The 13,560-nt window shown below is 41.6% G+C and overlaps 1 protein-coding gene across 2 annotated transcripts in view; it reads right to left on the bottom strand.

The window, feature by feature from the left end:
* Positions 1–9,533, bottom strand: part of met (MET proto-oncogene, receptor tyrosine kinase) — a 63,078-nt gene extending 53,545 nt beyond the window's left edge. For both annotated transcript variants that reach the window (XM_046849611.1, XM_046849613.1), the window contains exons 1-2: positions 9,143–9,533; positions 6,074–7,231 (exon numbers count right to left, since the gene is read on the bottom strand). In XM_046849611.1, the coding sequence (XP_046705567.1) occupies positions 6,074–7,222 (1,149 nt within the window). In that variant the 5' untranslated portion in view covers positions 7,223–7,231; positions 9,143–9,533. The remainder of the gene's footprint in view (positions 1–6,073; positions 7,232–9,142) is intronic.
* Between the last annotated feature and the right edge of the window lie 4,027 nt (positions 9,534–13,560).

Genomic DNA, 13,560 nt, shown 5'->3' with positions numbered 1-13,560 from the left:
GTTTATGGTTGGCCCTTATCTGGTTTATAGAACCTCGAGTCTCCTCACTACACAAACACTTACACACACACACACACACACATACTGATATATGCTTTGAAACTATATACTGTATGTACAGAATGCATAAAATATTCTGTAAATAATTAAAATACTAAAATTGAATAATGCACACCGCTAAAAAGATGATAAACAGCGATAATTGTTGAGGTAAAACACTGCTAGGTGACATAATGTATAAGAATAACATATCAGAGCTAGTTAGCTTGCATAGTACAGCAACAAACAAAAGTAAAATCATGTAAGAAACTGTGAAACTTTGTGATGTTTTGTTGGTCCAAAATACTATTCCAAAGCCTGCACTTCCAGAATTAGCCGTGCCTGCCGGCTGAAAGGGGATCTTGAGAAGCAGTTTAGCACTAGCCAATCACAGGTGTCTGTAAGATAAAATCATGAGCTATGTGAAAGCTGGCATGTTTAAAACCAATTGTTGGGGTGAAACACTGCTATTGTTGGGCCAAAACAATGCTAAGTGTCATAGTGTGGAACCATAACACACAGAAGCTAGTTAGCCTGCATCCTGCTTGTAAGATCATGTAACACAGTGGTCCCCAAACCTTTTTTGCGCCACGGACCGGTTAATTTGTGGGACAATATTTCCACGGACCGGCCTTTAAGGTGTGGCGGATAAATACTACAAAATAAAATTATACGACCATAAAAACTGGTATTTTTTTCAAATCTAATAATAAATGTGAAGCCACTGTGTTGTTGTTTGTTCATTTTGCTCACGTGGGGTTTGAATTTAGCGGTAATGTATTATGTGTAAGCGGCCGGAGCCCCTTTAAAAAGGTAGTGGATGGAGGTAAGACATGTGACCGAGGCATCATGACATACATCAGGAGTGAGTCATAGACAGATGTGGAGGAGAGAATCTGGGAATTTTCCAAAATAAAACATCATTCAGAATAATGTAAGTTATCTATTCTTTCTGTGCGGCCCGGTACCAATTGGCCCACGGACCGGTGCTGGTGCCGGCTGTTAGCATGTAGCTGTTGAATGTGGAGGGTGGGGAGGGGGATTTTGTAGAAAATCATTAAAAAGTCAGATTCAGAGCTGCAGAGTGTTTGATCTGTTCTCTGGTTGTTAAACTGTTGTGTCTGTCAGGCAACAGAATGTCATATGGGACAGGTGCAGTGTGTGTATGTGTGTGTGTGTGTGTGTGTGTGTGTGTGTGTGTGTGTGTGTGAGAGAGAGATTGAAAATGTGATGTCCTGCACCTGAGACTCCTCCTGGCACCTTGATGTTCGACAGTCACGCAGGGGCAGAGCGAAAGTGTAAACATGCAGCTGCATACAGAACATCCACCTGTTCAGACCGTTGGACACCACTGTGTGTGTGTGTGTGTGTGTGTGTGTGTGTGTGTGTGTGTGTGTGTGTGTGTCTGACTCAGACCGGCTCCGCAGACTTCAGGGTATAATTGCGAGGCAGCTCTTGTAACATTCCTGCACTTGCATCTGCGTTCACGGTCTCGCACTCAGCCATGAGGACACGATAGCGGGGAGAATGAAGAGCGAGCAGGCAGGACACAACAGGCATGGTGCCTTTTTCCCCCTACAATGATATTTGTTCCTCTGTAAGAACGAGCAAGCACGGAAACCTCCCCATAGCCGAGCCCTGACCTATGCACGACACCCAGTTTTGCCACTTTGTACAAACACGAACATGACCAAGCACCAGCAGGCTGCGGCTCGTTCCCCGGCGTGTACGTGCCAGGTCCTAATTACTCCGAACCACCCTCTCTCTTATCGAACTCAGTGTTTACCAACTGTTTGAGCTCCTACAAATGTATTTATTCATAAAAGAAACTGTCGCAGAAACATGTGGTGCACTCAGGGCACGTACGTATGTTATAATGACGTGCAAATTGTTTACCGTGTAAAAGATTAATTAAGGAACACACACACACACACCACAAACACACACCTATAGTCTTCCTTCATATCTCCAAAGACTCTTTAGTTTTATTCAGAAGTCGACTAATAGCGGATTTTACTTAATATAAACATTGACTATCATTTAGAAATGTGGTTTTGCACAATTCAGGTTTAAATACTTCATATAAATTTAACACATGCATTAAAGTAATTGCCATTTTGTCCCCTTTTATGGAGTTTTGTGGGTGTGGCTAAAATTCCTCCTGTCCTGCTACTCATACAGAACAGTTTCACATTAAAAAAGATGTTTTAATATATATATATTAGCAATTTTCCATGATTGCATAATAAATAAATAGAAAATGTACTTTTTTTTAAAAGTAGTGTGAATGATGTGGGTTATTTATATCCCAGACATCTACTGTGGGAGATTGTCGTTCCTTTGAGCGACGTAAAATCGATCGTCCCGAAGCGTCGGTTTTGTAAGCGTGGGTAGAATTAAAGCGTCCGTCGATCAGGACTCCCTCCGCTGGAATTCTATTACAAACTATAATCAATGGGGTTTCGGATTGGATTTAAAAGCAATCTGGCGGCCTTTTTCCGATGATCAATCCTAATCCGATATTCGTTCGGACTTTTAACGTCAGTTAGTTATTATGTGCGTACGCTGTACTGATAAGTCACATAAAACGTAGTGCTTCACTTCGCTTGTTTTTACAGTCACAATACTTCATTTCATTACTGCGTAATGAGTTTTGCTTAGCGATGGCAAACGGCACAGTCCATCATCTTAGAAGGCTCGTCTTCTCCGTTTTCTATTTGCGAAACAGATGTCGAAAAATTCGCCCCAAAACTGCTCTACACATCTTGAGGTATTATTTTATTATTAGTTATTATATTATTATTCAGTTATCCAGCTTCAGTTGTGTCTCACCTTATGAAGATTTCAGAAATTGGGCTTTGAGGATAAACAAACTCTTAATTAATATTTTAAATAACCTTGTACATATGCTGTTTCTTCATCATTGGACATTTCAAGGTGAAGGATGTTGGTGTTGAATCTACAATGATCTCAGATGTTGAGCTTATTTATGAGTTGCTCATGAGCCTCTATTCCCACAACTCCAACTGACTCTATAAGTTTGTATTTTACGTTTGAATGGTTTATAATCACACTCTTGGTGTTTTAATGAGGATGGGTTCCCCTTTGGAGTCTGGTTCCCATCAAGGTTTCTACCTCATACCATCTAAGAGTGGTTTTTCGTTGCCAGAGTTGCCCCAGGTTTGCTCATCAGGGGGAAAAATACACATCAATATAAATATAAGTGAATTCTTTTCTATGGAAATCGCACTATAACTTGAATTGAACTAAAATGTTATTGAATCAAATGGAATTAAATTGAACCGAATTGAAAGGAATCAAATTAAATTGAACCAAAACAACATCATGCTTCTATGCCGTATATTGGGTTTAAAGCTAAGGGGGGGGTTTGTACATACCGCTCTGATAAGGAGTCGATAAGAAAATGAGTTCCTGAGCAACATCTGCCAGGAACGGTGTTATAAACCCAACTGATGGCACCAAGAATTTATCTGCTCCTTAAACAGAACAGTAAAGGTGTTTCCACTTCTATAAACAGTAACATTGCAGGACAGGGTCCATATCCGTTTGTATCTTCTGTTAGGGGTAATCTCTGGTGTAAAAGCACTTATCTGGGGTCATTAAAAGCGAATTTGGCCCTGCTACATCGCCGTTATGAGAAGCGATATCAGTCGAGCGGAGGGATGTTTAGAGCAGGAGATATGTGGAACAAAAATATTTAAGGAGCCTGAACAGGGTTTTCTGACGTGACGGATTAGACAGATTGGACTCTTTGAAAAAAAGTGGTACGGTAATGAGGAAGTGTAACAGACGAGAAAAAGAACAGAACTGAACAAAAGGAAAAATTTGCTCGAAGTCTGTATAAATGAATCGCTCAGAAACCGGACGACACACAAAGAACACATTTTGGGGTGTTTCAGGTCTCGGGCTTTTCACGGAGATCCAGATAAGATAGTCAAGATGGATTTACAAGTCACCCACGGTTCAAAGAACTTGAAGCAACCTCTTCGCAAACAGAGCTGAGGTGGAGCAAACAGGACGAAGAATAACTGAGTAGTGAATAAACATTCTTTTTTACAAATTGGCATTAAATAAACATCATTAATTAAAAAGAACAACAGTTTTTAATGTGTACTGTTCTGAAGGTTTTTTAAGAAGAAAAGTAGTAGGTGTATAAAAAGTGCTGACACTGGAGACTCCTTCCATCTCCATTACAGAAAATCCACTCGTGGTGTAACAATCGAATTCCTGCGTTTTCCAGAATAAATCATTTCTGACAGATTTGAGATTCAAGAATTTTACACCAGTGTAGTAAAAACTGCAATATAAAACAATTTACTGGCTTTCCTTGTCTGATGATGTGTGGGATTTTCTTATCCTGCTCACTTGACTTTTCCAACCATATGTGGTTCTTCCCTAAACTGTTATCACAAACCTCGAGGCACCCAATTGTATTGGACGTCTTTGGATGCGCTGGAATGAAATTTTCTCTTCACGTGAACTAGCAGACACAAACATGTTCCAGCATGACAATACCCCTGAGCACGGAGAAAAACCAAAATGCCAAGTCTCACCGTGTGTGAAAAGTCCGTCTGGAGACACTTGACCAAAGCGGAAAACCATAACAAGCTCTTATCTTATACTCAGGTGTCCCTATACTTTTACCCTTACATGTATGTGTGAAGTGACTCGCTTGCATAACCATGTTCTGCTCTGGGAGGGCATGTGTGTCTATCGACAGGCTCCTTGTGGTTAAATTCATGGCGTTATTGATCACCTGTAATTTAGCGATTGATCCAATCTGTGCTGATGGATGAGAGAGCCTTAAAGGCAGCTCGGTGATTTATAGCCGTAAGAGAGAAAATGAAGCCATGGGCAAGTGAAAGAATGTCTGATGTTCCTCGTGCAAGCTTATTACATGTTCAGTGACTCATATACATATCAGTATATATATATATATATATATATATATATATATATATATATATATATATATATATATATATATATATCATGACATTATAACATAATGAGCAGTGAAGTGAATAACACATTATTATTGTTTAAATTGATTTTACAGATTAATATTATGAACATCACGCTAATAATGAGCCAGATGCATGAAATCCTTATACATTAGCAAAACAAAACAGCAAATCGGAAAAGGAGCAAAAGGAGGAACAATAGAACACAGCAAGATACATGAAAGCACACTGAAATACACTATAAGCACTAAAGCATTAGGACACCAAACTGGTACCATGAACTGTGCTGCATGAAGATCTGCTTTACATGGGTTGGAGTGAAAGATCTCCTGCTATAGAGCTTTAAACCCTATTGAACCACTTTGGGTTTAAACGCTGACCCCACCCCAGGCCTCCTCACCTCAACCTACATCACCTTTACTATCACCCTTGTATCTTGAATGAGCACAAATCTCCACAAAATCTAGTGGAACATCTTCCCAGAAGAGCGGAGATTATTATAACAGTGAATGGGGACTCAATGTGGGATGGGATGCTCAAAAAGAAGCAAAAACCTATAGTCAGGTGTCCACAAACTTGTTGTATTTTGGATATTGAGAGAATAATCATGAAGAGTATCACCATTAGAGAAAAAGGTGCTTTGTTACTTCGATACATTACAGCAGAGTGAACGTTTTTCTTCGGATATCACAGCATTGTTAAGAAGCTGGGGCCAGACAGTGTCTCTGACACTGACACTAAGGATTCAGGGCCTTGCTCAAGGGCCCAAGCATGGCAGTTTGGCGATACTCGGGCTTGAACCTCTGACAATCAGCAACCCAGAGCCTTAGCCACTGAGTTACCACCTCCACAAAATGTTCATTTGAGGTCCCTTGGCCAAAGAGGAAATTATAACAACACTTCTATCTAGTGTGTAAATGTTCTTCATTGTACCTTTGCATGAGGAAGATCCAGCTGTGACTTTTTTTGCAGCAGTTCTTGTCTGGTGAACCCCCATGCTCATGATTTCATACTTTTATTCCAAAAATTTAAGAGAATTAAAAACTTACCTGGTTGTAGGACTTCATTTTGGCTCCGGTTAAGTGGTAGAGTGGCTTGGTGTAGGCCTGCCTCATGAAGTCCTTGAAGAAGTTGTTGATTTCGGCGATGGAGATTACGCAGACCGTGGAGCTCACCGTGGGCTCGGGGGAGTTCGGCTTGCTCTTGGCGAATGCTGCAAAGAGCACATCTTCTCCTTCTTTGAAGCCCATCTCCCTGCGCAGATTGCTTCCAGTTTGGGCTACGTGAGCTGCCTGAAGAACGTTGAACACCGTTTGTGTTGAACGTTTGCGTCTCCCTTTCTCTGAGTAAATGCACTCAAAGGGCATTTCCACATAGTGTTGAAGCTCCAGGTCGGAGGAGCAGATCCGAACAATTCGCGTGTGGAACGCTCTGGAGGTGCTGCTTTCTCGCTGGACGGTGAGGAAGTACACGTACAAGCCACTGTGAAAGGAATAGACGTAGTGCAAAGGATAATTCCCACGCAGCGCTGGCTTTAGGTCCATGTACGACTGCTCGGAAACGTACTCGAAGCGATCCTGGGTGTCCCACATCTTTCGTACAGAGATGGTGTGGTGAAGTGGAGATGGAGATAAAGACGGATCGAGTGGTTCCGAATTAGCAACAAAGAACCTCACGACTCTCCCGACTTCTACACTCACGATCTGGGTTCCGGCTGGACCGGCGATGTAGCCGCTGTCGTCATTTTCATGAGAACCGATGCTCTGTATGCCGACGTCTAGCCGACCGTCCTCCAGCACGTGCCGGCGACAGATGCCGTTTTCCATCGGACCGCAGACGAACAGCTCGGGGTCATAGTAGGTCTCCATTATCAGGGCCATGCTGGTGTTGGTAGCATTGAGAGATTGGCAACTGTTGCATTGGGAGCTGTTTTTCGCAGGTCCAGTTTCGTAGTCATGAACTTTCTCGAGGTTGGCGGACAGGGCGTAGAGGACGTTGTTAGCGGCGACGTATACGCTTCCGTTGAAAACCAGAAGCTTTTGCACAGTTGTGTTGGAGACAAAGCGACGGAGGTCGTACGTCACGGATAGATTGAGTTTGGAGCTTTCACTCGGTTCTTTGCACTGGCCAAATATTCCCAACCACAACGTCTGAAGAATGAGAAGAATGTATACCCCATTGGGAGGAGTTATTCTCATTTTGCTGGTCTGAAAGGCAAAGGAGCAGATGTCAGATTGTAATTAAGCGTGAACAGTTTAATACTACTGTATACTTATTATTTTAAAAAGTACATCATTTAGCAGACGTCTTTTTGCAGACTTACAATTATCTCATTCATACAACTGAGCAGTTGAGGGTTAAGGGCCTTGCTCAAGGGCCCAACAATTGGAGCTAAATGGTGCTGAGATTTGAACTTGCAAACTTTCAAACAGAAGTCCAACATCTGAACCACTGAGGTACCACCTCCCGACATTTATAATGATATACTGTGTAACCACCCAAAAATTTGAAAAGCTTTTATGGACCACCTGGTGAAAGAACTTCAGATGGATATCACCATGCAGTTAATGTTCGATCAGGATAGATCCATACTTTATTTTAGTAGAAGGTGGGAGCTTAGTGGTAAAGACATTGAATTCTGGATTAGAAGGTCATAATATTCAAATCCCAGCACCACCAAGCAGCCACTTCTGGACCCTCGAGCAGGGCCCTGAACCTGCAACGTCTCTGTTATAAGTCTCTCTGGATAAAAGTGTCTGCTGAATGTCATAAATATATATTTAAATAATTCTATATCACATTAGAAAATTCCCAGTTCTGTGTAATTCCTAAGATCCACGAAAGCCCCGGAATCACAAGCTACTATTTTAAAACGAGGAGTAACGATCAAAACAAGGCGGCAACATCAAAGGAAAAAACATTTTTAAAAACGACAGCAGTTCACCACTAACCGCTGTTAACATAACGAGCAAACGAGTTCGGAACATCTACACAACACTTATGTGGTTGGTGGAGCAGCAGGAGGATGAATCAGTGCAGCGGAAAAAAAGCGCCCGCAAGAACCGGGGCTAACTTTAGACGACCCTCGAGGGAGCGGTTGATAAACTCAATTAAGGCTGACCAGGCTGCAGACTCACTGAAGAGGTGATTTATCTTTTTTAGTCGGCTGAGGCGCTTTTCATTATGGAGCGCTGCTCTGTAGACCGAGAGGCGTAGGAAGACACGGAAAGCTTCTCGTGTTGCCTCCTGCCATCAAGGTCATTGAAGAGGGCTGACTGGGCTTATCGGCGCCGCGCCAAAAAGGACAAACAAGTCGAACAGCCTTCTGGACATGAGGAACTTTTTTTCTTCTTTCACTGGAAGCCAACGTGTGTTAATCAGTAATTCAGACACAATTAATATCTGGTTTGAACTGGTTTTAAAATGCCTTTGCGGTTGGTGGCATTAACACCAGGATACACAACTTATTTATTTATTTAAAAAAAAAAAATTGAAGTGACAATCATGCAAACAACCATTGTAACATCAAATCAGCAGCTGAATATAAACGCATCAAGTATTGTGGGCTAATTAATTGCAAGATCGGTATCGTAATTGCCGTAACGACCAAACCCTTACTTTTTTAAGATGGACAAATTGCTCGGAATATACTGAAGGGATTAACGAAAAGCACCCGTATTTATACTCCTACTATATCAATGTTTACAAAAATGAAGATATACAGAGAAAAAAATAATAGGTGCAGCTATTTTTATACATATATTTCATTTTGTGTGACGTGCTGGAATTAGGAGTATTCTGAGTAACAACGCAGTGTTCACAATAACTCATGAGAAAGAAATACCTTGACACCGTGACTTTTGTATCGTACTAAATCGGTTAAATCGGTCATATCGAATTGCATTGATTTGACGTGCACTAGATTTTTTGAGTCGATTTTTGATTTAAACGTCGGGGAATTGAGATCGACGTGTCTCTGGATTGTTATTGTAAAACGGGACACTTTAGAAAATAATTATAATCATTTTTTGTTTTATGTTTTTTTTTTCTTTCTACAAAACATTTCGTTCTTAAACATTTTTCCAAACATTATGCACATTAAATAAACACACCCTTACCTGTGCACAGGTGTCCTCACTGTCGTGGATAGAATAGAAATCCGAAAAATGAAATATACAATATCACATCTTCACTTAATCCGGTAAGGGACACGCGCGCGCGCCTCTCAGCACCGAGCTGCCGGTCAGGGGGGAAAGAAGAGAAAAGTTTCTCTGAGTCTCGTTTATCAGCTTCGGAACAAGAAACAAAAAAAACCAAACCAAAGAAACATCACAAACACACTGTCCAGAAGCTTCTGCCCGATTTTCTGACTACCGCGATACCGGTACAAACTCCGCACGCGCTTAGGATGTCACATACACTGTACGCGTGCAAACCGTTAAGACTGTAAGGGCGGCTCGCGCAGTGCGCGCGTGTGTGTGTGTGTGTGTGTGTGAACGGCTGCGGTGATGGTGCGCGAAGCTTCAGGTGGACTCGGAGTTTTCGCGGAGGGTTGAGACGTCATCGGCAGACCGGCACGCTGATTGGTCGAAGAGGGCGTGGTTTCAATAATAATAATAATAATAATAATAATAATAATAATAATAATAATAATAATATCACACCCCCAATACCTAGAGAGCACTTTTTCACCTATTACACAGGAACTGTAGAGAGCATTTCATCAGTTGCCAAGTGCACACTAGAAGGCACTTCTTAAAATAAAAATAAAAACAAAAGGGGGAATGTTTTTTATTTAGTTTGTTTGATGAAGCAGCCTTTATGGCACTTCATCACATCTACACACATAGAGGAAGCCTTTGAGGCGTTTCATTACGCTTTTGCCAATAGAAGAGCAGGGTGATGGGCATTTCATTACTATTGCCAACTAGTGAAGGCACCCTAGAAGGCACTTCAGCCTATATATGTTTACCTTGCAACACCCTAGAGGGCATTTCATCATGTTTTACTGTTTGAATGGCAGCCAGTAGGACATTTGATCACATCTACACACATAGAGAAAGCCTTTGGGGCATTCCATTGTGCTCTGTAGAATTTCATCACACTTAGAAGGGGCAGCCTTTATGGCACTTCATCACATCTACACACATAGAGGAAGCCTGTGAGGCATTTCATTACGCTTTTGCCAATAGAAGAACAGGGTGATGGGAATTTCATTACTATTGCCAACTAGTAAAGGCACCCTAGAAGGCACTTCAGCCCATATATGTTTACCTCCAGCACCCTAGAGGGCATTTCATCATGTTTTACTGATTGAATGGCAGCCAGTAGGGCATTTGATCACATCTACACACATAGAGAAAGCCTTTGGGGCATGCCATTGTGTTTTTGCCAATGGTAGAGCGCGCTGGAGAATTTTATCACAATTAGAAGGGGCAGCCTTTATGGCACTTCATCACATCTGCGCGTATAGAGGAAGCCTGTGAGGCATTTCATTAGGCTTTTGCCAAAAGAGCAGGGTGATGGGCATTTAATTACTATTGTCAACTAGTAAGTGCACCCTAGAAGGCACTTCAACCCATGTTTACTTTACGCCAACCGAGAGAGCATTTATTTTTGTTCTCTCTCAATGTCCATGTGTTTACTGGAACTTTATCCACAAGATGCAGCAAAATGGAGTAGAATTGAACTAATCACACTGAATGAATTATCTTGTCATGTGTATTTTTAATTTCCAACCGTTTTTTTGTCGTTTTGTTGTAACATAATAATATAGTGTTCGTGGTAATGATGCCCATCATGCTTTTGGACAGTGAAGATCCGGTTGCGAAACAAGATGGAGGGAAAAAAAAAGAGAAAGAAAAGGTCACTTTGCCAAGCTGACTGAAACTTGGTAATGAACTAACCCTGTGTGTGTGTGTGTGTGTGTGTGTGTGTGTGTGTGTGTGTGTGTGTGTGTATGACACACTCAGCAAGCATGATTGACTCATTCAGCTTCGCAGTGGCACCTGTTTTCCGGTAAACGGCTCACATTTCACAAATATTTGGGCAGATTTGCTTTTCCTGATTTGTTTGCCATGCTTTTCTTTCATAATTGTACTATTTAGACCAATATTATGCTAGGGCAGATATTTTTAAGGACACTGTTGCTATGCCATCTAGTGGCAATATTATTGAACTACACTCCCATCATACAGTATATAAGGTATAATTCTTCTTCTTCTTCTTCTTTTGGCTGCTCCCATTAGGGGTCGCCACAGCGGATCATCTATCTCCATCCCCCCCTGTCCTCTACATCTGCCTTTTTCACACCAAATACCGGCATGTCTTCCCTCACCACATCCATAAACCTCCTCCTTGATCTTCCTCTTTTCCTCCTTCCTGGTGTCTCCATCCTCAGCATTCTCCTACTGATATACCCCATGTCCCTCCTCTGCACATGTCCAAACCATCTCAATCTCGCCTCCCTCACTTTGTCTCCAAAACGTCCTACATGCGCTGTCCCTCTAATAAACTCATTTCTAATCCTGTTCATCGTCATCACTCGCAACGAACATCTCAACATCTTCAGCTCTGCTACCTCCAGCTCCACCTCCTGTCTTCTACTCAATGCCACTGTCTCTAATCCATACAACATCTCAGGTCTCATTAGCATGGAATTTATTGAACAAAACTAGGTATACACACACACACACACACACACAGATATATATATATATATATATATATATATATGCACCAGGAGTTAACACAAAAAAACTATTTTTACAAGAAAGTACTTTATTTATTTATGTTTCCACACTATTTCCTTTAAAACAGTCCCCTGCACAGCGATACAGTGCTCCCAGCATTCCTGCCACTCCTTCCTCCTGTAAGATTCATTTTCGAAGGTGTCAAGCACTTTCTAAGATTCGTGCTAGATCTTCGCTCCACTGTCAAAATGCTGACCTTCATTTCATTTTTGGAAAGAGGGCGAAGTCTGCAGTAGCCAAATCTGGCGAGTATGGTGGCTGCAGAAGTGAGTTTCATGTGTATTGTTAACCGATGATCATCATGCACAAGTAGCTGAATGCTTTCGACTTTTTCAGTGGTAAAGCTCGTTGAAGGTCTTCCAGATTTTTCATTGTCCTCCAGCAAAGATCTTCTGCTCCTGAAGTGCCCGTACCACTCGAAACACCTCAAACGATTCGTTGCAGCAGATTTGCCCAGTTTCATACAAAACTTGCTGTCTGTGGGTCAGAAAAGCAACAGTTACACATTAGTTTGGACATTTTGTATACTATTTAAACATACACTGTAGGAACACCTGACACCATACATATGTGGTTCTTCCCCAAAATGTTATCACAAACTTGGAGACACACAATAATATTGGACGACTTTGGATGCTGTAGCATGAAATTTTCCCTTTATGTGAACTGACAATGCCCCTGTGCACAAAGCCAGCTCAGTGAAGATCTGCTTTATATGGGTTGAAGTGGAAGATCTCCTGCTTTAGAAGTCTCAACATAAACCTTTGGGAGATGAGTTTAAATTTTGTGAAATAGTATGAGTGAGTTTAGTTGTGGTAAAAAAAAAAAAATGCTTTAGGTTAGCATCACTGCTTCAGATCTCCAGGGTTTCCAGGTTGGCATGTTCTCCCTGTGTTAAGAATGTATGGATTTTACTCCAGGTTTCTTGAGCAGGTCTTGAGCACTTTATTGATCCTGATGGACAGCTCCTGCATGTCCACTGCCAATCTGAATAACTGTAAGAAACAATATATTTAACCATGTTATCGACTGTGGATGTGGAACCCTAAATCAGTGCCATGTTGATGGACAGGGGACGGATGTGTGTCTCCTGAGTGACCCTGTAATAACTGGAGCATCAGTTTAAGTGTACAGTAGCAGTACAGTCTGCTCAGCAGAAATCCTGCACTGTATTGACCTTCAGGTCATAAATAACAACCGGACAACAAGTTTGTCTGACTTGATGGATGGTTTAATGGTTTATCTGTGCTGGAGGATGTGCTGCGTGGTCTTCTTTGGACATTTAGTCTCCATTTTCTCTTACAATAACCTTCACTTCTCCGGGAAGATGTTCCACTAGATTTTGTGCTCATTCAGCTATAGCGCTTTTCACAACAGACATTGTCTCAAAGCAGCTTTACAGAATGTAACAGTTGAGGTAAATGATGTGTGTTTACCCCTGATGAGCAGCCGTGGCGACTGTGGCAGGACTCGCTTAGATGGTATGAGGAAGAAACCTTGAGAAGAACCAGACTCAAAAGGGGAACCCATCCTTATTTAGGTGGCATCAAGAGTGTGATTATAGTCTTTAAACAATGCAGAACACTGGAAGAACTAACATGAGCACTGGAGTGTGTGATTATAAGTGATGTTCTTTCTACAGTTTTTTACAGTCTTTTGAAATTTTGGAACCAGGAGCTACTGAGCAACTCATAAAATAGCTCAAAATTTGTGATCATCACAGATCCAACACCAGCTTCTCCATTCCAGAGCCTTTGAGAAGACCCAGGGTGCTGTTCCAATTC

The sequence above is a fragment of the Silurus meridionalis genome, chromosome 5, assembly GCF_014805685.1.
Source record: "Silurus meridionalis isolate SWU-2019-XX chromosome 5, ASM1480568v1, whole genome shotgun sequence".
Taxonomy (NCBI): domain Eukaryota; kingdom Metazoa; phylum Chordata; class Actinopteri; order Siluriformes; family Siluridae; genus Silurus; species Silurus meridionalis.
Note: the sequence above shows the minus strand (reverse complement) of the source record. Positions and strands in the feature narration are given on the sequence as shown.